General features: G+C 43.4%; 1 protein-coding gene across 2 annotated transcripts in view; it reads right to left on the reverse strand.

Annotated features, from left to right (window-relative positions):
• Positions 1–7,341: 7,341 nt before the first annotated feature.
• LOC139555206 (forkhead box protein J3-like) overlaps positions 7,342–25,051 on the reverse strand; it is a 139,355-nt gene continuing 121,645 nt past the window's right edge. The window contains exons 6-12 of one of the 2 annotated variants that reach the window (XM_071368815.1): positions 20,831–20,959; positions 16,946–17,111; positions 13,869–14,312; positions 13,412–13,513; positions 12,540–12,734; positions 11,732–11,830; positions 7,342–11,497 (exon numbers count right to left, since the gene is read on the reverse strand). In XM_071368815.1, the coding sequence (XP_071224916.1) occupies positions 11,385–11,497; positions 11,732–11,830; positions 12,540–12,734; positions 13,412–13,513; positions 13,869–14,312; positions 16,946–17,111; positions 20,831–20,959 (1,248 nt within the window). In that variant the 3' untranslated portion in view covers positions 7,342–11,384. The remainder of the gene's footprint in view (positions 11,498–11,731; positions 11,831–12,539; positions 12,735–13,411; positions 13,514–13,868; positions 14,313–16,945; positions 17,112–20,830; positions 20,960–25,051) is intronic. The other variant, XM_071368823.1, reaches the window with a different exon arrangement.

The raw sequence follows: 25,051 nt of genomic DNA on the forward strand, positions 1-25,051 counted from the left end.
GGAGGGGCATTGACTAAAATACAGTACAGTATATACATATGAGATGAGTAAAGCAGTATGTAAACATTATTTAAACATGATTAAAGTGACTACTGTTCCATTATTAAAGTGGGCAGTGATTTCAAGTCTATGTATGTAGGGCAGCAGCCTATAGGGTGCTGGGTTGAGTATAGTGATGGCTATTTAACAGTCTGATGGCCTTGAGATCGAAGCTGTTTTTCAGTCTCTTGGTCCCAGCATTGATGCACCTGTACTGACCTCGCCTTCTGGATGATAGCGGGCTGAACAGGCTGTGGCTCGGGAGGTTTATGTCCTTGATGATCTTTTTGGCCTTTGTGTGAATCCTGATGCTGGCTCACGCTAACAGATTTTCCCTTCAGACTATGAATGGAAGTGGAAGTAAATGGAATGGAAGTAAAAACACATTGATTTAATCACATGGTATCTTCTTTTAAAAAAAAATAATGATATACATTTAAAATGTGCTACTGCTACAGAGTAACCAGGGAAAACGGTACTTGTCAAAGTTTCGTTCCAAACATGTTAGTGGCCAGCAGAGGAGGCTGTGTTCCCACACAATGTAGGTGATTATATACCCCCCCCCCCTTCTTTCTCTCAACAGAAGAGCACACAGTCATTCCAATAAATGTTTACCAAGTCTCAAGCCCAAGAGTATACAGTTCATTATCCATGGTTAATTGTCAACCTGACCAATAAGTGTCTCTCATTCATGTTGTTGGATAACGGATTTAAGAATTCATTAGCAAACCATTGTTAATATACACTGCTCAAAAAAATAAAGGGAACACTTAAACAACACAATGTAACTCCAAGTCAATCACACTTCTGTGAAATCAAACTGTCCACTTAGGAAGCAACACTGATTGACAATAAATTTCACATGCTCTTGTGCAAATGGAATAGACAAAAGGTGGAAATTATAGGCAATTAGCCAGACACCCCCAATAAAGGAGTGATTCTGCAGGTGGTGACCACAGACCACTTCTCAGTTCCTATGCTTCCTGGCTGATGTTTTGGTCACTTTTGAATGCTGGCGGTGCTCTCACTCTAGTGGTAGCACGAGACAGAGTCTACAACCCACACAAGTGGCTCAGGTAGTGCAGCTCATCCAGGATGGCACATCAATGCGAGCTGTGGCAAGAAGGTTTGCTGTGTCTGTCAGCGTAGTGTCCAGAGCATGGAGGCGCTACCAGGAGACAGGCCAGTACATCAGGAGACGTGGAGGAGGCCGTAGGAGGGCAACAACCCAGCAGCAGGACCGCTACCTCCGCCTTTGAGCAGGAGGAGCACTGCCAGAGCCCTGCAAAATGACCTCCAGCAGGCCACAAATGTGCATATGTCAGCATATGGTCTCACAAGGGCTCTGAGGATCTCATCTCGGTACCTAATGGCAGTCAGGCTACCTCTGGCGAGCACATGGAGGGCTGTGTGGCCCCACAAAGAAATGCCACCCCACACCATGACTGACCCACCGCCAAACCGGTCATGCTGGAGGATGTTGCAGGCAGCAGAACGTTCTCCACGGCGTCTCCAGACTCTGTCACGTCTGTCACATGTGCTCATGTGCTCAGTGAGAACCTGCTTTCATCTGTGAAGAGCACAGGGCGCCAGTGGCGAATTTGCCAATCTTGGTGTTCTCTGGCAAATGCCAAACGTCCTGCACGGTGTTGGGCTGTAAGCACAACCCCCACCTGTGGACGTCGGGCCCTCATACCACCCTCATGGAGTCTGTTTCTGACCGTTTGAGCAGACACATGCACATTTGTGGCCTGCTGGAGGTCATTTTGCAGGGCTCTGGCAGTGCTCCTCCTGCTCAAAGGCGGAGGTAGCGGTCCTGCTGCTGGGTTGTTGCCCTCCTACGGCCTCCTCCACGTCTCCTGATGTACTGGCCTGTCTCCTGGTAGCGCCTCCATGCTCTGGACACTACGCTGACAGACACAGCAAACCTTCTTGCCACAGCTCGCATTGATGTGCCATCCTGGATGAGCTGCACTACCTGAGCCACTTGTGTGGGTTGTAGACTCCGTCTCGTGCTACCACTAGAGTGAGAGCACCGCCAGCATTCAAGTGACCAAAACATCAGCCAGGAAGCATAGGAACTGAGAAGTGGTCTGTGGTCACCAACTGCAGAATCACTCCTTTATTGGGGGTGTCTGGCTAATTGCCTATAATTTCCACCTTTTGTCTATTCCATTTGCACAACAGCATGTGAAATTTATTGTCAATCAGTGTTGCTTCCTAAGTGGACAGTTTGATTTCACAGAAGTGTGATTGACTTGGAGTTACATTGTGTTGTTTAAGTGTTCCCTTTATTTTTTTGAGCAGTGTATTATACTGAGATTCATGTATCAAAATGACTTTTGAAAAAAAAAAAAAAAAAAATGTTTTTTAACATCCTGTCATGATGAGCACATGTTCAACTTAATAAAAAAACGTGTTTCCATCTCAAGAGGTAAAAAAAAAAAAAAATGACTATAGGAAGTGCCTAATTAAGTGCCAAAAAGTAACAGGGTTGGTCATAACAGGGGGAATGGATGCTTGTGTGCAACAGGGAGGGGCAATTGAATGCATGCTTCACAAAAAAAATGTTCTTGTTAAAAATTTCTAGCCTGTCTATCTATAATAACAGGGTTGACGTGTTATGCTCAACACACTCAGTTTCCCACAACAAAAGACCAGAAAAATGATTTTCAAATCCAATATTAGTGAACAATTTCTACTTAAATATCAAAGGGAGGCAAAAGGGACACATTTTGTGGAAGACCCAGGTAGTGGTTGGTTTGTAAAGCACTCGTTTCAACTGCTTCCCCAATTTCACTGAAGTCTGTGTAATAAAACACCCTTCTACCAGAGCTGACTCCTCCCATCTTCCTCAAGAGAGCATAAACTCCACCCTCAACTCCCAGGTCATCCTCCCTGGCTCCTCGACTCAGCTGTCAGCAGCACTCCAGCTCTGAGAGGGGCATTCCCCCCTTGACAGCAACTTCTCATGCCTTCCCACTCAGGACTTCCATCATTGACCCTCATGCACACATGTATACAGCTTGGCCCTAGGAGCTCTTTAAAGGGCCTCATATAGAACATCCCGTTCTCTCATCAACATAAATATTGTATGTGTGAGCACTGAGCAGTGCACATACTGTTCCTGCAACATGCCTCTGTGTGGGTGACACAGGACCTTCCTCTCTTGTAAAAAAAAAACTTGAGAGGTATTGATGTACCTTACAAATCCAGCCTTGCCACTGACTTAAATATGTGTAGTATGATGTTGTTTATGTGGTCTATTCAGTATGGTGACTCGACCACTGGAGATAGGTTCAAAAGAACACCAGTCAGTGATTATTTATTGCCTTTTACAATTGAATTGGAACTTGAAGACAGGTGCAAAAGTAGTTGTGTTTAGATTCATAGACAAGATTTTACGGTAGCACATCATTTTAAGGGGTTCTTATGACATAGTAATTATATATTTACACTGTATCAAGTTTTGTAATGAATTGCAATACATAATTATATAGTAATAACATGTAATTGGTGGTAATTGCAGTCTGTAATTACAGAGGTGTAACAATGAAGGCTTGTTACAAATGGGCAAGTTCAGTTGCTACTCAGCTGCATCCGATTCAGTAAGAACTATCACAAGGTTGGAATCTCTTGTGGACAGATATGCTGGGTGTCCCGGGATTACATAGGCTCTAATTACCTACCTTTGAATGTACACTCTTCAAAATGTCCACTCAATGTTGTTGCTAGCACTTGGTTGAGTTTACAAAAACAGATCAGATAAAGGTCAACCTCACTGACTGGGGTCTACCATACGAGTGTCATCCTCGAGTGGGAGGAAAACACACTAGTACACCACAGAGTACGTGTACTATCTACATAAGTACAATTAAATTACTACGTGTTACACAATATTAAGCTGGAAAATTAAGTGTATCTTGAGGGGTACTTACATACTTAATGTGTACATCTGCTGCAGCTTCATTTGGAACAATCAGGACAGCTTCTGCTGGGGCAGCTTCTTCTGCTTGCTTTAGTGCAGCTTCCACTGGAGCTATCAGGATGGTGTCCTCTGGTGCAGCTTCTTCAGAACATTGGTAATGTTCTACGGGGAGAACTATTTCAGGTTCTACAGAGGCAACTAGGTCAGGTACAAGGACTACTGGGACAGATTCCTCAGGGGTGATGGCAGGTCCTTCAGCAGCAGGTTCCTCACGGGCAGGTTCTCCAGAGGCAGGTTCCTCTGGGACAACTGGAAGAGGTTCTACTGCGGCAAGTTCTTCAAGGGCAGGTTCCTTTGGGACAACTGGAACAGGTTCTACAGGGGCAATAAGGGGGGTTATTAGCCTCAGCTACCTCTGTCTTGACTTCAGTGATAACAAAACAGCAAATTCTTTGGTTTGGCCTTTCCAATAGGTTCAGGAGATTAATAAGTGAAAATAACATGTACATGTGACTGGCAAATAAAGGAAACTTCAACATGAAGCGTCTTAGTGTCTGGAACTCTATTGGATTGATGCAACACCATTCTTCCACAAGAAATCCTATCTTTTGGTGTTTTGTTGGTGGTGGTGGAAAACGCTGTCTCAGGCGCACACTCCAGAATTTCCCATAAGTGTTCAATTGAGTTTAGATCTGGTGACTGACCCACACACTTTAAACCCCATATGCTTGTTTGAGACCCTTCTTTCAAAGTCACTGAGATCTCTTCTTCTAGCCATGGTAGCCAACATTTTTATACATCACCCTAAGCATGATGGGATGCTAATTGCTTAATTAACTCTGGAACCACACCTGTGTGGAAGTACCTGCTTTCAATACACTTTGTATCCCTCATTTACTCAAGTGTTTCCTTTATTTAGTCAGTTACCTGTATATTTCAGCAAAAGAAAGTAATTATTCTTAGTGTTTGTCCCCATGCTGTCCAAACACAGATTTGAGTATGGTGTGGACGTAGGATTAGCTTCCCTCAATGCAGGGGAAATGGGATGAGTGTGGAGTGTAGTGTTAACTCCTAAATAGCTTACATACTTTCATTCTATACAGCTGGGGGAATTTCTGCTACCAACCATCAAGACTAGAGCATCAGACACTCCACCTGGCAGTATTACATAACAAGTACCACCAAGGCAGGGCAGACGGCTCCCCTCCCCATATTACATTTCAACATAAGGAACTTTCATTTGGATTCACAATTAAGTAAGGTGTAACCATAGCCCTGCCATGTATAGTAGTTCTGATGACACCCTGAACAGCACAGCCCAATGTGGCCCGGTACAAATATTTAGCATACCTAAAAGAAACCTGTTCCATATGGTTCTGATCAAATAAAAATAGACACCAGAGTCAGAGGTCTGACATATAATCCATAAAGGTTACTATAAATAAACATAACCAAGTCTCAATTGAATACATTAAAACTAACTAAACAAATTGATTGAATTCACTAAATTACGAAAAGGGTGTTTCAAATCAAAGCTCAGGACATACAGATATAGAATCCTAATTTGATCCCTTTTGTTGCTGAGAGTTGCAGGAAATGCAGATGAGCCTGCTGATTTACATAAATTCACTGAAAACCCACACTAACAGTTATATTAACAGTTTAACACTTAATGTAGCCTACCTTTGGCCAGCTAATAGCCTAACCACCGATCAAGCAACATTATGGACTAAACGTTAAAATCCTGTTGCTGCAGGATTCATTTGCTGTGATAATATAGAGTCAAATTAAGATCCTACATCTGGGACATAGGAGGCTAGAGTGATTGAATAGTTGATTTAACACTTCAAAAAATAAAAATACATTTAACAAGGTAAGTCGGTTAAGAACACATTTTTATTTACAATGACCGCCTATACTGGCCAAACCCGGACGACGCTGGGCCAATTGTGCCCCGCCCTATGGGACTCCCAATCACGGCCGGTTGTGATACAGCCTGGATTCAAACCAGGGTGTCTGTCGTGATGCCTCTAGCACTGAGATGCAGTGCCTTAGACCGCTGCGCCACTTTGGAGCCCCAAAAAATTAGAGCGGAGGCTTATTTACTTGTTCAATCAATCAAATGTATTCATAAAGCCCTTTTTACATCAGCCGATGACAAAGTGCTATACAGAAACCCAGCCTAAAACCCCAAACAGCAAGCAATTCAGATGTAGAAGCACAGTGGCTAGAAAAAACTCCATAGAAAGGCAGGAACATAGGAAGAAACCTAGAGACGAACCAGGCTCCGAGGGGTGGCCAGTCCTCTTCTGGCTGTGCCGGGTGGAGATTATAACAGTACATGGCCAAGATGTTCAAACGTTCATAGATGACCAGCAGGGCCAGATAATAGTAATAATCACAGTGGTTGTAGAGGGTGCAACAGGTCAGAACCTCAAGAGTAAATGTCAGTCGGCAGCGCAGAACATAGCTGTACTGCCAGTGCCAGCAGAAGCAGCATCAGAGGAATTCTCATGACTGTCTTCCTGATGTCTTCTCTTACAGTAACTAGACCAACGCCCCTAGCTGAGTCTAAAGGAGCTGCAGCACAGCTAAGCTCCCCCACACTACCTTCCCTGACAGCAGTGGAGGCTCTTCAGTCAGTTACTCACTTCTACCAGTTTGGACCAAAGAGATGGAGCAGAATTCCAAAATGAGCATGAAGTAGTGTATGTCATGGAGTGTGAAAGTGGAAGTTTCGTGGGTGTCATGGGGGCTTGACATGTGTAGGGGCTAGGGGAGGGCCTCCGGGAGCTGGGCGGGGAAAAGGACATGCATGTCTTGATAAACCTATGATTGCTGACTAACTGTCCTGGGAGACTATTCTAGTCCAGGAACGTGTCATGTGGAAAACAACATACGGAGCCTGTCATTGACATGGAAGAAAGACTTCCAGTATGAACACTAGTACTAAATGTATGATCCTGGAAAACCTTCAGAATTAGTGAACTTTTAAACATTTAGAGTGCACAGAACTAAGTGGAACGTTGCAAGTGAAAAAACCAAATATTTCCCAAAAACTATTTTAGGTAAATGTTTGAGGTTGTGAGCAAGGAGCTGCACTACTGCCAGTTGGGCTCTACTACCTGTTATATTCAACACTAACCATTCAGTTTGGCTCTGATTTGTCATAATTGCTGCAATTTTAACAGTGTATATAGAAATTCCCCTACACACAACTACTATGGTCTAAACATACTGCAAAACGTGTTCTGTAACGGCGATGCGAGTAACAGCTACATATTATGTTCAAAATATGAAATAATTCACAAGTTGCTTCATGTAACTCATTCAAATACACAAAAAAATATGATAAACGCACAACCATTCCACAGTGAAGTTAACATTTTATTTGTTTAAGTGCCATTCATGCATATTGGGGATGGGGGTGGTATCGACAACTCTAATAACAAGTTATTTTACAGCACTAAACCAATACAAAGAGTAGCTGTATCACCTCATTGGACAGCAAAAGTAATAAACCGTGCAATAACCAAGAGGACAAAAAGGAGAAAAAGAAAACAAATACAAGAAATGACAAAGACAAAATCAAAAACTGAAAAACATAACAAAATATATATTATCAACATTGAAACACTGAATGTAGAACCATAGTACAGGTAAAAGGTAGTGTCACAAAAAGCCAACACATTTTCATCACATATATACAATATAGATATATACACATACGGTCTCACCCTCTGATTGGACAATAACAAAATACTCTATTCTTTTCCCTCTTTCATGAGTAAGACCAACCCCTTGCCTTGATGTCCCGCCCCCAAGAGGAAAAAGGGATGATTGAAAAGACATTTATTTACAAGAAGCACAACAACACACCAGCACTGAATAAAATAGGCCTCAATCAGCAGTACTTCTTGGCAGTTTTCTCCGTAATGTAACAAGCGAACAAGGCTTATTTTCTTTTTTCATATCATAGTAATCTCTCTGGCAGGTACATCTCCAGCAGTATTTAAAAAATTGAATTGTCTTTTTAAACAAAATGTACTCACTCGCACACAGACACACAAGCACACACAGTTAAGAGGGTGATCCAGTCATTGTCTTTCCCTCCCTCTTTACCTCTGATCACATCCATGAGCTCTTTCCAGCCCATCCCATCTCCTGAGCTGTGGGGGTGGATTTACTACATACCCTACGGCTGTCTGAGAGTTTTTCATTAGTGCCCTCATCATTACCAGTGATGAAATGCAACATACAAAACCATGGGCTGCCAAGACTTCCCTATCACTTTTATATCCACATTCTCACCGTGTCCCTCTAAACACCAATTCCTTAGGTCAGTCCCAGAGTCTGTAGCACCCACGCTGACTTCAACTAGCAATCAAATGGTCAATTCAAAATCGCTACACTGATCTCTTCTCCATAAAGTAGTCCTCCTTCACTAATGAAGGGCTCAATGGTGGACAATCTTAAGTGATCTTGGCTTTTTAACTGAATGAGCAATCAGACTGTGCTTTAAATGGCTGGCTGACTGACTGACTAACTGACTGACTGATTTTGGCCATTAAACAAAGCCTAAACACTCAATGGGTATCCACAGGCAAGACAATCAGCCACACACAACGCTTTCAAATACAATGAACATTTGGGAATCTAACCGAAAATCCGGTACAGGTAAAAGTAGCAGAAGTAAGAAAAGGAAAAAGATGGAGGAAAAGAAAGAAAAAAACATTTAAGATCAAAACAATGGTCAGTATTAACGAACTGGCTGCTAAAAGATCTGTGAAACCTTGCAGATATGCCTGGCAGTATAGCTAGCTGTGAGAAGAGCTAGCACTAGCTTCAGCCAAGCTTCCCTTCTTGTCTTCTGCCTCCTGTTTCAAAAGGACAATGGCGGTTCAGTATCTACACATGTACACTGTCACAAGATACATTTTGGTGTCTGGCCCAGTGGTGTTTATGTGATATTACAAAACAATGTCATGATTTTTGTTTGTTTAAAAAAACTAAACATTTTCAGAAATGGAGTAAAACAAAATCCAGCCACAGATTTAGTTTATCTAAGGGGCCAATAGTGGAGGAACAAATTAAAAAGGGAAGATGAACTGTGCTCTACCCAGACAAAGCTCCCATATAGGTTCAACGCAGCACCGTGATGAGGGTTCAGGGCCAGTCTGATTAAGGCGCCAAAGAGGGACAGAGAGGACAGGAGTGTTTCCAGAACCTCAAGTCTCCCATCCTCCATCTCCACCTGGCTGTTGACCAGATAGAGCTCATTTCTCAACATAAGAAACCCTGCCTGCAAAACGCACATCTGCCTTGAACCCTTGCTTTCATCTCTTTTTTCTGCATCTGTTTTGTGCTCGTTGATAGCATATGCAGATGATTGTAATTTTAGGGCAACACACACACACCTCGTTCCCTTTTTATATCGTATTTCAGCATATTTTCTGCCTTACAGTGTAAGTCTGACGGTCACAACCAAGAAGATATTTGGGAGATCAATTCTGATGACTTCAGACGTATAGCATCTGAATGAAGAACATTCCTATTGCTTGTAGTAATTGATTTAAATCAGTACATTTCCTGTATCAGAAGATAACAGGAAAATATCCTACAGTTCATTGTGCTGCATTTACACTGAGTTTAATATAATGAATAGACACCTACAGGCGTATACGTGTACTCATTCATTTTGTGTATTAACTACAAACTATTCCCTTAATACACTAGTACAGGGAAATTATAATCAATCTCATTGATTGCGGGACCAGTGGAAGGATGTAGTGATTGAGAATGAGACTACTTTCAGTCTAATTATTATTTTGACAAAGGAAAAAAAAGCCAGACAAAGGTGGGGGAAAAAAGGTGATGAGGTCTGGAATTCATCTACCAGTTTCAGTCTTGTTGGAGTATTGGAGATAAAGGTATGACATTGTTGACAGAATAGACACAAAACCACAACAAATACTGCCTGTAATGTTTCTGAATGTACACAATTAGGTTTATTTTTATGGGCCAGATGTGTTGGTTAAAAGGACAATGCTCTATGATAAAGCATTTGTGTTCTTTATGTGAAGCCTAGTTCAATGCAAAACACCCTGTTCAAAACATAACCTCAGTTATTGTAAACCTTCCTACCAATAGACCCACTATTGGGGAGCCTAACTTTCCTACCACTAAACCCACTATTGGGGAGCCTAACCTTCCTACCACTAAACCCACTATTGGGGAGCCTAACCTTCCTACCACTAAACCCACTATTGGGGAGCCTAACCTTCCTACCACTAAACCCACTATTGGGGAGCCTAACCTTCCTACCACTAAATCCACTATTGGGGAGCCTAACCTTCCTACCACTAAACCCACTATTGGGGAACCTAACCTTCCTACCACTAAACCCACTATTGGGGGAGCCTAACCTTCCTACCACTAAACCCACTATTGGGGAGCCTAACCTTCCTACTACTAAACCCACTATTGGGGAGCCTAACCTTCCTACCACTAAACCCACTATTGGGGAGCTTAACCTTCCTACCACTAAACCCACTATTGGGGAGCCTAACCTTCCTACCAATAAACCCACTATTGGGGATCCTAACCTTCCTACCACTAAACCCACTATTGAGGAGCCTAACCTTCCTACCACTAAACCCACTATTGGGGAGCCTAACCATCCTACCAATAAACCCACTATTGGGGAGCCTAACCATCCTACCAATAAACCCACTATTGGGGAGCCTAACCATCCTACCACTAAACCCACTATTGGGGAGCCTAACCTTCCTACCACTAAACCCACTATTGGGGAGCCTAACCTTCCTACCAATAAACCCACTATTGGGGATCCATCATCCACCCAAAGCTGACCAACAAGCACCACAGGCGGCCTGCGTTTTCCATAAAATAATAAAAACGAATAAAGAGAGACAAACTCATCCAAGAGGCAGCTGAGGCCTGAAGTCAACACGAGAAGGATAACAAGCGGAACAAGTCGCTCAAATCACAACAGTTACGGAGGGAGCTGGGGGAACTTTGGAAAGCTGCTGTCTGGGAGGGGGATGGGAGAGGGCTGGCTGAGGAACGAGAACTGGAGGATTTGTTTCGACATGAACGTGTGCTACTTGCCTGGTCAAGACAAGCACATAAGCCACCACTTAAACATGTCCTAGTAAATATGATTGTCTTCAAAGTAACCTTTTATTTTGTATGTTTCATTTTGTTTGTAAAAATGGCAGCACTCTGAAGTCTCTCCCTCTATCCTCCCAAAACGACACCTGCTCTTCTGTTCTGTATCCCACCAGCAACAGTCAGTCTCCTCGCTAGAGCGTACAGCTCAGCCTGGCTTCTTCCTCCTACTTCCACCTGCTCTGCACCACCTGACCGTTCCTCGTTAGGGGCAGAACATCTAACATTAGACAATGGAGTCCCAGTCAAAGTCATCCTGGATGTCATCAGCTGGCATGCGGTGCATCTGGAAGTTTCTGGGAGAGATCATGTGCTGCTGGTTCATCTGCGCATGGTGTCCTAAGAGAAGAGAGCAGGGGAGTTGGGCATAGTACATACACACAAAGACACACATGCACTGTGCAAGCTTCATTGGTTAAATGTGTAGTTGAACGGGAAATGGACTTGTCAAGGTGTTGTTGTAGTGCTTGTAGAATGTGGAAAGATAGGTTTGAAGAATACTCGGAGTGACCATCCCCTTAACTGAGACCTAGTTTAGTGAGTAGTTGTATAGGGGCTGCCGCTGTTCTGTACCTGTCATTGTGGGACCTGCGCTGCTCATTGGGGGCATGTGGGGGTATCCTGGGGGGCCCATCATAGACATGCTCTGTCTTGAGTCCATGTAGAGATTTCCTGTGGAGAGAAAGACAAACTCAAATATCGCAATCCCAAAAGAATATATGCGCTAGCTAAAACAAGCCACCTGGTCCGCAGCATTATTGCAATATACACTGAGTGGACAAAACATTAAGAACACCTGCTCTTTCCACGACAGACTGACCAGGTGAATCCAGGGGAAAGCTATCCCTTATTGATGTCACCTGTTAAATCCACTTCAATCAGTGTAGATGAAGGGGAGGAGACAGGTTAAAGGAGGATGTTTAGACCTTGAGACATGTGTATGCGTTTAATTCAGAGGGTGAATGGGCAAGACAAAAATATTTAAGTGCCTTTGAATGGGGTATGGTAGTAGGTCCAGTTTGTGTCAAGAACTGCAAAACTTCTGGATTTTTCACTCAACAGTTTCCTGTGTATCATGGTCCATCACCTAAAGGACAACCAGCCAACTTGACACAACTGTGGGAGGCATTGGAGTCAACATGGGCCAGCATCCCTGTGGAACGCATTCAACACATTGTAGTCCATGCCCCAACAAATTGCAAATTGAGGCTGTTGAAGGCAAAAGGGAGTGCAACTCAATATTAGGAAGGTGTTCCTAATGTTTTGTACACTCAGTGTACATTTACATAAAGGAAAATGCCACCAATGTCCAGTGATCTGGAGTGGTAAATGCAATAATAATGTTAGTTGGGATGCAGGTTAGAGGTGATGAGTCACCCACCTGTGGCCATGTGCTGGCTGGGCTTGTTGGGGTGCATGGAACCATGGCATACGGGTACGGGCTGCACTGCCCCCTGTGGCTGAATGACGCCGGTGCGGGCGAAGAACTGGTTGATAGATGAGCAGAGATCTGCGATCTGTGTGGGCTCCAGGGCCCAGTTGTTCAGCTCTGCTAGTCTCATGCTCTCCTTCAGTCCTGCACAGGGTCAAACATACATATCATCAGCCAAGGAAAACAACAGCGATGTACAGCCGCCGCCTCAGCAGCTCACCAGTCCAACCCATTCAGTAGTACTAGCTGCTAACCACTGCAGAGAAATGTCTCAACGACAAGTTAGTCATAAAAATCACCGGTCAAATCATCCACACCCCATAAATGTGAAAAGTGGGTGTAGATACTTTTATCTATGTAAAAAAAAAAAATGCTTTAATTACATAACTAAACTTTATCGGTGATAATTAAAACCGCCTACCTTGCAATTGTATACTGTAATTGGATCAACTCTGACCTGCTGAGCTACACTGTTTGGTAATTAAACTTGAAGGCAGTGTTCTTTAATTGTAGAGCTCCTTCAAATTCAACTGTTGATTGGCAACACGTCAGCACACCAACAAAAAGAGAGAACTCCAACGTGTCTAATGGTGCTCATCATGGGCAATCAGCCATGAAATCATTAGGATAAAATGACTCTGGTAAACACAATAAACAGCTTTTAAAATGTCAGTGAAAAGAATACAGGTAGACAGTAAGAAAAATATATTAAACGCAGGCCTAACATATTGAAAAATGAGCAGCCTGTATAGTTATCCTATTTGAGGCTGAAATTGGCTGTGTCAATGCAACTGCATTTACATAATCCTTCATGGCCACACCTTGAAAAGGTGAGAGGTCGACATCAGCCCAGTTATAACTGCTGGCAATACGGCAGCTCTCTTTCAGTGCGTCCAGATTTGGGTACCAGTCAGAGGGCAGACCTGTAAACACAGACGGAGCACAGACTGGTTTTTAGAGGCAGGAGGAGTCCATTAGTTTCTACATTTCCTGCAACGGTACTCTACTTTGGCCACTGGTAGGAGCCAGTTCCCTCTGAAAAGGTTGCTGTGCTCCAGAGGTACTGTCTGCTGTATGGATGCAACATTTGCTTTGTTCTCATTACAGCAAACAGCATAAATCAGATGGTGATTTACTGTCCGTTGTCCTAAAGCAGGTCTTGGTATTTATACAGAACAAATGTCCAGCTGTGTCTAGGAGGGTTATCCCTGAGTGTATCTGAATGTGTGTGTTTGTGTTGTGAGAGACATATGTGTGGAAGAGAGAGGCAGGTCTTACCCGTGTTGCAGGCCATCTGTTGCTGGGCAGGATGGGGCTGGTGAGCCAGAGTCTGATGCTGCTGCTGGGAGGGGTGCTGGCTGTGCTGCTGGGAGGGGTGCGGCGTGTGCTGCTGCTGGGCGTGCTGCGATGGGTGCGGACCATGCTGGGAGTGTGCAGGGTGATGGGGGTGCTGGTGCTGGGTGTGTTGGGCATGTTGGTTGTGCTGGCCATGTTGGTTGTGTGGGCCGTGCTGGGAGATGTGCTGTGTGTGGGGCGAGCCATGGCCCGGGTGGGCGTTCTGGCCAGGGAGCTGGGGAGGGTGGGACAGAGGCACCTGGCCACCGCTGCTGGAGTGGTTGTTTGTCAGGCTGTTCTGGGTGCTAATGGTGCCACTGGGTGAGTGCTGATAGGAGCAGGAGGTGTGGGTCTGTTGGGACGATTCCGTTGGCATGCCCATCAAACCTGGAAGTCCATATACACACACACAAAACACAGTCATTATTATTGCTCTCTGCTTAGAGAATTGAATCACTATTTGATATTAACATTATTTAACATATTAAATAAACTGATGTTACATTGAAACTAAACAGCTGCCATTTTGAACGAGCTGAAGGAATGTCTCAGCAGCACTAGAGTCTGAGCCTTTCTTCTGCATCCTGTGTTTCTTTTCACATTTGTCATTGTGCAGCAGCACTGTTTTCTAAACAAGCACGACTGGAGCACGAACATCTGCACACCCAACAGCAATCGTGTAGGGGAGTGGTTCTTAAGAGGCCTGTCCATTTACATGTTAGTCATTTAGAGGTGTCTTCGCCACTGCCTCAGAACACTTACTGAAGAGGTGACAAAGGTGGATCTCTTATCGGCACGACTTACGGCAGCAATTACAGTTAGTGCCTTGCTCAAAGGCACATCGGCATATTTTTTACCTAGTCGGCTTGGGGTTTTGAACCAGCTACACTTCGATTACTGGCCCAATGCTCTTAACCACTAGGCTAACCGCTAGGCTACCAGCTTTGCCACAGTTAACCTATTTCACTGGAGTGCTTTTAGAGTTGACTCCAGCCCCTCGCCACTGCCCCATAACACTTACTGCAGCGGTGACAAAGGTGGATCTCTTATCGGCACAGAAAGCCCATTGTCCAACCAGGGAAATACAGAAAGCAATTAGCGCGCAGCCCCAGAATAATAATGCGAGCTCATTACCTATTATCAAAGCCGGTGAATTAGCTCACTGTCTACAGCACCATGGTGTGAAATCCTCTCGCTCGCTTATTTACACTTTTTAATTGCAAGGGCTTGTCTGACTAAGAGATTTCACTTTTATGCACATAAAAAGGGAACAACTTTAAACTAATGAAACTTAGATGATAGATTAAAGGAGAGGAACACTGAAAACATTAGCATGAAATGCATTAGATTTGTGAAAGTAGGCTATACAAGGAAAAGCATTGTCTGCTTTTGCCCATAACCCACTTGTCAAGTGCTTTTTGTTCATCAGTCAATCAGATTACAAACAAAAAGCATTACGTTCTAAAGGGCTGCCATGTTTTGGAGAGCCACACTTGATCTGACTCTGTGCAATAGGCCTTTATCATTATGAACTTCATCATTATGGCAAAAGCAGGTTTGATGCTGCAATCATATGAAGTGTGTGTGTGTGATATATATCATCCTAAAGATATACTAGATTACAGGCAGAGTAAGGATTAACATGTTTCATCCCATATAATGAATAAAGTCCACTGCATCATTCTGCTATGAACTTGCCGACTCTGTTTTATGCTTAGCATTGGGAATGAGGCCAGAGGCTTTAGCACGTGGCTTTAGCACACAGTAGACCATGAAAACACCCATAGATTTGCACTACGGTTACTGTCTATTAAATAACTCATTGAAATCACTAAACCTAATTCGCACCAATTCCACTCTCCTTCGACCAAGCGTCAATTCCACTCTCCTTCGACCAGCTGTTAGATGTATAACAACACCTATAGAATAATCCTGGCATCTTCTGCACGAGTTTACTAACACTACCCGGTAGGGCTGGGCGATATGACCATATATATCATGTGACGATAGAAAAACGTCTATCGTTTAAATCGTTGTCGCAAATCACACTCTTTACGGCAATATTTTTAGTCAATTGGACGACGCTTTGCATTCTTCCACACGAGTCGCGTGGAAGGAAATTTGCAACACAAACAAACATGGAGGAGAGTGAACATGACACAGAGCACAGAGCTCATACCTAAAAGACGGGCTTCTTCGGTCGCATGGACGTGGTTCGGGTATGAAAAGTCTGACACGGACCAGAAAACCGTCCTCTGCAAAATATGCCGCAGGCCGGTCCCGACAACAGGCTCAAACACCACTAACCTCTTTTACCACCTACACAAGAATCATGTGAAACAGTACGGAGAGTCTACGGATGAGACCCAAAAAAGTAGTCGAGTGCTCAAAACAAACCCCCGACTCAGACGTTGCAAGAGGCGTTTGCCCGCGGCACACCATATGGCAAATAATCACGAAGATGGAAGGAGATAACAGCTGCCGTTACAACTTACGTCTGCAAAGACATGGCCTCAATTTACACGGTCCAGAAACGGGGGTTTCGTGAGTTGGGCTAACACTCAACTCAAGGTACCAAATGCAAATTGATATGTGACACGTATTAAAACCAAAATAACATGCAAAACAGGCAAGCCGTCAAAAATAAATAAATAAATATATATTTTAGGCCTATGTTTATTTTGTTTGCAATTTACCTCTTTAGATTTTATACATTAATATTTTATATTTTGTTACATGCTTAATTGAACATTTGCACAAGTAAAAAAATCGAAATAAAAGGAGAAATAATAAAATATGAGTAAGTACCTTTTATTTGTTGAGTTTAATTCTAAATGTATTAAGAAATAGGCCTTTACATGTGGTCATTTTATATCAACCATATACAAAATAGGTGCTATATCATGATTTGTATCATTATCAGGATATGAACTGACCTATATCAGGATATGAGATTTTGGCCATATCGCCCAGCCCTACTACCCGGGAAGGGTCATCCTGCCCTCTAGACAAGCACTCACCCTGTTGGCTGAAGGACTGCCCAAAGACAGACTTGTAAAGGCTGCGGAAAGAGGCACTGAGATCTTCAAAGTCGGAGAAGAGGAGCTGCTTGTCCCTCTCTGGCATGTTGTACTGGGGCTGCTGGAGGCTCATCGACTGAGACACTGGCTCTGGGTGGTTAGTCACCTGGGGATGGAGGAGGAGCGAGAGGAGAGGAGTAGAAATAGAGGAGAGATAATTAGAGATTTTGGAGCAGTGAATTACATCTACTCAACACCCAACACTGACGGCTGTGTTCTGTCATGCAGTACAACCTAGCGGTACACACCTCCGTCTAACATACTAACTACAATACAAACCTATTACCACAGCCAAACACAGACTACAACTTTCACTTTAACTGGTGAAGAGCACCGACTACACCATCGAACACTGACGCTTGACTGGGAAACATACGTCTCAGAGACATCAATGGATATCTGCACATGGATCTGCTGGAGAACAAGAGAGCCACAAACATTTCATGCAAAACATTTATCTACACTGAACAAAAATAAACAACATGTAAAGGTTTGGTCCAATGTTGCAAGAGCTAAAATAAAAGATGCCAGAAATGTTCCATCTGCACAAAAAGCTAATTTCTCTCAAATTTTGTGCACAAATTTGTTAATATTCCTGTTAGTGAACATTTCTCCTTTGCCAAAATAATCCATCCACCTGACAGGTATGGCATATGAAGAAGCTGATTAAACAGCATGATCATTACACAGGTGCACTTTGTGCTGGGGACAATAAAATGTCACTAAAATGTGCAGTTTTGTCACAACACAATGCCACAGACGTCTCAAGTTTTGAAGCAGCGTGCAATTGGGATGCTGACTGCAGGAATGTCCACCAGAGCTGTTGCCAGAGAATTAAATGTTAATTTCTCTACCATAAGCCACCTCCAATGTAGTTTAATTTTTTGGGGCAGTATGTAAAACCAGCCTCACAACCGCAGACCATGTGTAACTACGCCAGCCCAGGATCTCCACTTCCGGCTTCTTCACCTGCAGGATCGTCTGACACCAGCCACCCGGACAGCTGATGAAACTGAGGAGTATTTCTGTCTGTAATAAAACCCTTCTGCCCTCCGAGGCCCATCCATGGCTGCGCTCCTTCCCAGTCATTTGACTGATCAGTATAAAGAACTGTAACTCAGTAAAATCATTGAAATTGTTGCATAATGCGTTTACATTTTTGTTCAGTACATTTTTGGTGCAACAGATCAAGGCTTATATTTTAGTCCTGTCCACTAATCTAATTAAACTGCCAAGAACCCATAATGAACATGTATAAGCAGCAAAAAATCTGGTGTAAAGTGGTCACTCCTCAAACTAAACATCAACTACATGCCTTTGACTGTCTTGATCGCTGTTTGCAACCTTCTCAAAAAGTATTAAAAGAGAAACCAAAATCAACACAAAGCCAATACAATAGATGACCTGCAAAATGTATTTAAAACAAAAACACAAAAGCCTTGTACAAATAAGCAATCATTTTACCCATGTACAGTAGTGTGAGGGTCAATTTTATCCAATGGTGTATAAGAGTGCAGGCAATGTTGCCCTCTAAAAGACGGTCTAAAAAGGTTAATGATGAGAAAAACACTAATATGGAGCAATCACTATTCTATAACTGTGGAGGTACCTTACATTTACATGAAGTAGACTAGATGTTTAAGAACAGTATATATCCTTTAATCGCAGCATCACAGAGGTAGCTTTCAAGCCATACCAGGTTTAACATGTGAAGGACACTAATAATGGAGCTATCACTTAAAGTAGCCCTGCTGTTAGAGTACACATTCTTTAACACAGCAAAGGGCTTCGCAGACATACTGGTGGGCTACAGTATAGATTGCCTTGCTAAAGAATCCAGTCTGAGTCTGCCTGGCTGAAGTGAGGCAGTAGGAAACAGTCTGCTCTCAGCAGCAGCACTGGAGGGACATCCATCAGTCTGAACGGATCGATGCAGAGAGCCTGGAGCAATAGCACCCTGGGAAGCAGGAGGACCCCACCAAAGAAGGGGGCATCTCTGGTGGGAAGGCATCACAGGCAACAGCTCTCTTTGTCTGCTCTCCAAGAGTGTGTACAGCTCTCACTTTCCCTCAACCCCCCCCTGATATTCTGCACTAGAGCACCATCCCCCCGACCTCTTTAGTCTCTCACTGTCTATAGCTCTTCTGAAGGGAAACTCCTGGGTCTCTCGGATCATATGAGATACACAGTAACTAACTGGTCTGGGGCACTGCCCTCAGATTGGAGCTGATACACTGTGTTTAAGTTCCAGGGTTACAGCTATCTACTGTGATAAGAGATTGGCATGCACTGCCTAAATTCCTGTATGTCTAACTGTGATACAGTGACAGTTATTTGTGGTGCTTGTTTGGTTTTAGCTGATGTATAGCTGGGGTACTGTGGTTAGAGATTGACATGCATGTTCTAAAATCGGTGGTTTTCAACTGGTTTTGCCTTAGGACCGAAATTGAACCAGGTTGTCTGTCTCAATCCAATATCCGCATTGCGAATTTTGTTGCCAAAATGCAATCTGGAAAACTTTAAAAAATTATATATTGCTAGTAAATGTACTAATTAAATGACAATGGAACAACAGTCCCACCTTTTTAATTATATTTCGCCGATATTCTTGATGAAGAATGTTAAGCATGAAATACACAGAATCTCACTGCCAATAGACTGCCGATAGGTACTTGCTAGAACAAAAGCGGTACCTGCTGCAGGCCGACCCAGTAGTAACATTCGTGATCGCTGATTGGCTCAAAGTCAAGTTGTTGGCCATTGACAAGGATTGCGATTCTACAAGTATAATCAGCAGGTTCGTCACTTTTGTTCTAGCAAGTACCTATCGGCAGTCTATCGGCAGTCTATCGGCAGTGAGATTCTGGGAGCAAAGAAAAAAAAAGGAAAAAAGACGAGGGCATTTTCTCTGTACATCCACGAATCAACCAGTCACACTTCATATGTAATGTTGGCTATGGGATGGTAGCAAGCTAAGTTCACAGACAATGCACACAACACTACATACTATCTAACCACTGTAGCTAGTATTGACATAATTGAATCACAATGGATTAGCTCATTTCCATGAAACAGCTGCCTGTGTTAGCTGCTGAGTTAGTGCAGTGTCCTTAGCTAGGTAGCTATGTTATGCTAGTTAGCGAATATGCTAACTTGAGCTATCTAGCTAAACATTTGGCGATGGCCTGGCACTGACAGTATTAGACAAGTATCAACAGATCGCTTGAAATCTAGACCATAAGCAATACGCGTGTATATGCATTGCCAAACAACACTATTGATACCTTATGGTTTGGAGTATTTTAACTTTGCTGTGTGAACACAGGCAAACATTTGACAATCCTACCAGTGTGTCTGAGCTTTCAAGCTTACTGGTTTGAGACAATAAAATCAACCAAATCCGTTAAATAGCGCTGCTAATAAATCTATATTGAAAATTATATGATTGAACTATTTTACTTCAGAAGGTTAAATTATTTTAAAATATAGGTTCATTATCACTTCTACACACGTTATACCTGGTTTTAGTCATTTAAGTTCAGAATGGAGTATGTTTAATAAAAATAAATTCTATATTTTTTTTTACACAATCACATCCCATTCAAAACCTCCCGCAACCAACCAGCTGAGAATCCCGGTTGTAAATGTTTTCTAACTGGGATCCTGTAGTTGTTTGTGTTGCTTGGTGTTAGCAGTGTGTATAGCTGTAACACTGTGGTTAGAGGAGGTTGCAGTGTGTATAGCTGTAACACTGTGGTTAGAGGAGGTTGCAGTGTGTATAGCTGTAACACTGTGGTTAGAGGAGGTTGCAGTGTGAGCTCTTACCGGTGTGTAGCTGTGCACGCTGCCCACACTGTTTAAATTGACGGAGGCCAGACTCTGGTCAGACAGGCTGTTGTTAAGGCTGCTTCTTGGGCTGTCACTCCCATCCTGGTCTGGGTTGTATAATGCCACCTGAAATAAGAAGAGGCTGTGTTAGCTTTTCTTGCATACCGCACATCACACAACCTAGAAATACACCAACAGGGTTTGACGAATAACTGCATGCCATATACAATCATTATCATTCTGATGGTGAGTCACCATTTGCCCAAATAATGGGCGGGGATGGGTTTTGTTCCGTAACAAACTGAATTTGGTTTGTGTGCGTGTGGCTGTGTGTGTAGGAATTCGATAGCTGTGTGTGCATGCAAAGCATTTGTGTACTGGATGTTATCAGAGTGCTTTTTTTGGACTGAGAGGGTGGCTGGCCAGGAACATATTTTCTGAAGCTCCACAGCTATCCGAGCCACAGGGTCTCCTTCTGAATAAGTGTCCAGGTAAAGGCTCTTCTCTCTGGGTAGGTAAGGGAGAGCGTCTTTTTTTTACTAAAGGTCACACTACCGGCCGTGTCAGACCCATCTGCTCACAGAGCGCAAATCGGTTTGGGACAACAAAGGTCTTCAATTCAACCGAGACCCTGACCTTTCAATACAGCAACGCAAGCAACCAGAGCACCGCAACGTGCCCATCTTCATTATTATCATCTGAAAAGGCTTTGCTAAAGAAAAAAATGGTGTATTGTGGTGTCACACAACAGATTGCTATTAAGTAGCACTGGTGGTAGAAACAATCTGGCGATGAATATAATGAGATCCGGAGAGAATAGACGTGCATTCATTTTTTTCCATTTTGTGAAACTGAAAGGATGTGTGGAATGGCAGCTATGCGAGTGATGCTACTGGCTGGTGTGTGTGACAGGGCAGGGATTGGCAGCAGCACTAACATCCTGGATGGGGCTGGTGATGTGTGCTCAGTCTTGCCCAGTGTCCAGTCAGGGCTCTCTGCTTATCAGGCTGAGTGGCTGTGGCCTTGCCTGCACCCTCTCTCTCAGTGTTACACACAGCAGCAGCAGAACATGAAGGCTGCTCTGCTTTCTGAGGCCAGAGAGAAGTCTAGGCCTGACTCACCTCCAGATCTGAGCTCAAATAGTACTTGTGCTTGATTGAGCTTGCCTGGCACAATGGAACCAATGGAATAATCACAAAAGTGAAAACCCGGCAAATCTGTCAAACCAGGCAAGCTTAATCATCCGCTCAGTGTTTGAAAGAAAACATACCATTTGAACCCAGATCTGGCTGCTGCCCTCTGTAACTGTTATATAGGCAGTCTGAGTACAGCCACGCTGACTAGTTCTGAGCAATTAACCAGTTTTTTTTTTTTGGGGGGGGGGTTATTAAACAACTAATTGACAAACGTCAGTTCAATTACTTGAATTCCATAGTAGCTAATTACCACGTTTCTGCGCTGAAATAGGTAGACTATTTGCCTACAACTCCCTTCAGCTCAGCGTCCCACAGTTCGTTATTTTTCTCTAGAGAGAAACCAAATCATTCAGAAGATACATTTTGTCAAGAACTCTCTGGGACGCTGGGCTGAAGGGAGTTGTATATTTCATTAGGCAAATATATGACCTAGTTCAGTGCAGAAACGTGGTAATTAACTACAATGAACAGAATCCATCGTGCCTGTCCTTCCCGGCTAGGACATAGACGGCTAGCCTACACAGACCACATGAGAATGTACACAACACAATAATGAGAGGGATAGAGACAGTTCTTGAGGTAGCTCTACCCGATTGATAGTTGGAGTAGTTGCTCATAAGCGGTCTTGTAAGTATGCCATATATAATTTGAAGAACTAGTCAAATGATTGTCAGACAGCTATGTAGCATCCATAAGCAGCTACTAGCTAGCAAGCTAGCCTAGCTAAATAGGATGACTCAAAGACAGTACAGTATGGGGAGCACAGAGAACGTTAGATGTTTGTCTGGCTGGCTGGCTGCCTGCTACTGCCTGAGAAGAGATGAGATGGCTTTAAAGAATGAAAAATAATAACACCATCAAATAAAAACCAAGTAATACACACAACTGAAATATTATTTCATAGTAATGTCCTCTTTTTCTATTGATGTCTACCCAATGTGGAACTGACAAAGACAAGAGTGTTTTCAATGTTTTGGCAATTCAATGTTCACTATTTTGGGCTTTGGAATTTCCACTAAAATAATTTGTCATTGTTTCATAATGCATTTAATGTTGAAAAAGATAATCAAAACTGAAATCCGTGATAATTTTTTTATAACCGAACTTGTCCTCAAAAGCACTAATCCTGACACACAGCACTCTCCCTCAGTAGTGTGTCATTGTGGGCTCTCACTCAGCCAGAGAATGACACAAAAATGTAGTGCTTTAATAACAGTCAGAGGAGAGAGTATTGGATCCAGTGTTGTAGTGAATGTGTGGTGGGGGAAGGGGATGAAAGAGAAGCTAATTAGTCGACTCTTGCCTTCCACCACTCAGTGTGGGCTTGGCTCCAGTGTTCATTAGCGTGAAGGAGGAAATCAATGAGCAGCTAAGACTGAGGGCTTAGGCACGTCTCAAAATCAGCACTACAATGCTAATCAAACTGTGCGCTGCAGAAATATAAATGTTACATGTAATGAAGTCATAAGCGGGTTTTAGCCTTAAACCACCAATCTATTTTTACTCCCCTGATCCAGTGTGATGATTTCCAGACCTCACTGCTCTGTGGTTTACACAGACCCCAGAGTCAAGACGCCCACTCGAGCACGCCACACAGTCACAGACCAAAACCCAGTCATCATGTCTCTCACACACACGCAAAGTCATCCAATCCCACAAAGACAAGCATGCTCACACAGGCAGGAGCTCCTGCCACAGTAAATCCTGATGCGTGTTTGGTGCTAGCAACTAGCAGGAGTTAGTGTGTGTTCTATTCTTAGCAGTAAATTAAGTAAAAAGCCAGGTGTGTCTTTTACATAAGACTATAATCTGGAGCATGAGACTTGGATTATGAAATCAAAGCGAGATTCACCCAGATGTCTTTAACAATGCCTGCCAGTGTTCAGCAGAATCCCTGCTCACAGGATTTAAGAGGGAGAAAGAGAAGCAAAGCACAGGGCCAGACTTTTCCTTAGTAAACACACACTTCTTCCTACAATCCCCCTTCCTTTATCCCGCTCTAGTGCCAGACTTCTGTCTCATTCACAACCATTGCAAACAGCTACCTCAGAATAGACCAGAGAAAAATGTTTTAAAACATGTGTGTGTGTGTGTGTGTAAGAGAGAGAGAATGAAAGGCAGGGGGGAGACTTGAGGCACGTCTAACAGACAGTGTTGGGATTCTCACTGGTTCTGTAGTCCTGACACGGCCTCCCATTGGCCTCTCAGAGAAGGCAGGAACATGAGATAGAGGGAAAATAGAGAGCGAGAAAGAGGGAATTCCTGTGGTTTGGCACAGTGCACCAAAAGAGGCGTGGCCAGTTGTATGTTTACAGTGTAACACAGTGAGAAACAAGCCCTCTCAGGAGTAGGGCTCAGATCTGCTGCTGCTTCTCCACTTTATCATAGCAACAGTTACAATCAGGAGAACAAAAGACACTCATAACATCACACACACAAACACAGCCCCGCTGTAACCTTGCCTGAAGCAGGGATGTTCAGAATTTTGAGGGTTTTGTTTCCCATGATTCTTATGTGTGAAATCAAACTGTTGTTATCTATAAAGGATGTCCGTGTTAAATGACCAACTGAGGTTTGAAACCTCAATTTTCCCAGCAAATCGATGGCAAGTGATTATTTGTTGAGATGAGAGCAGTGTGTGTGTTTACAGGGGCTTAGCCTAGCCCGTCTCACACGCCAAAGACAGTCCTCCTACCGAAAGGGCAGACACACACCACTCCCCCTTACTGCACACACACGCAGTCAGACACACGGTTCTATCCTCGTGAGGCCCTAAAATGTATTTCCTTTCAAAATCCTATTTTCCCTAAGCCCAAAACCTAAACCCCAAAATAGCCTTTGTTCTCGTCGGGATGTGGGAAACGTCCCAACGAGGGAGAATTTTCCTCGTTTTACTATCCTTGTGGGGACTTCAGATCCCCACGAGGGTAGAAGAGCAAGACCACACACACCCTCCTCTTCTCACAAATCCCACCCTCAAGTACTCTACCCCAAAGCACCAACCCCCCCAGCCCCCCCATTT

The sequence above is a fragment of the Salvelinus alpinus genome, chromosome 2, assembly GCF_045679555.1.
Source record: "Salvelinus alpinus chromosome 2, SLU_Salpinus.1, whole genome shotgun sequence".
Classification (NCBI taxonomy): Eukaryota; Metazoa; Chordata; class Actinopteri; order Salmoniformes; family Salmonidae; genus Salvelinus; species Salvelinus alpinus.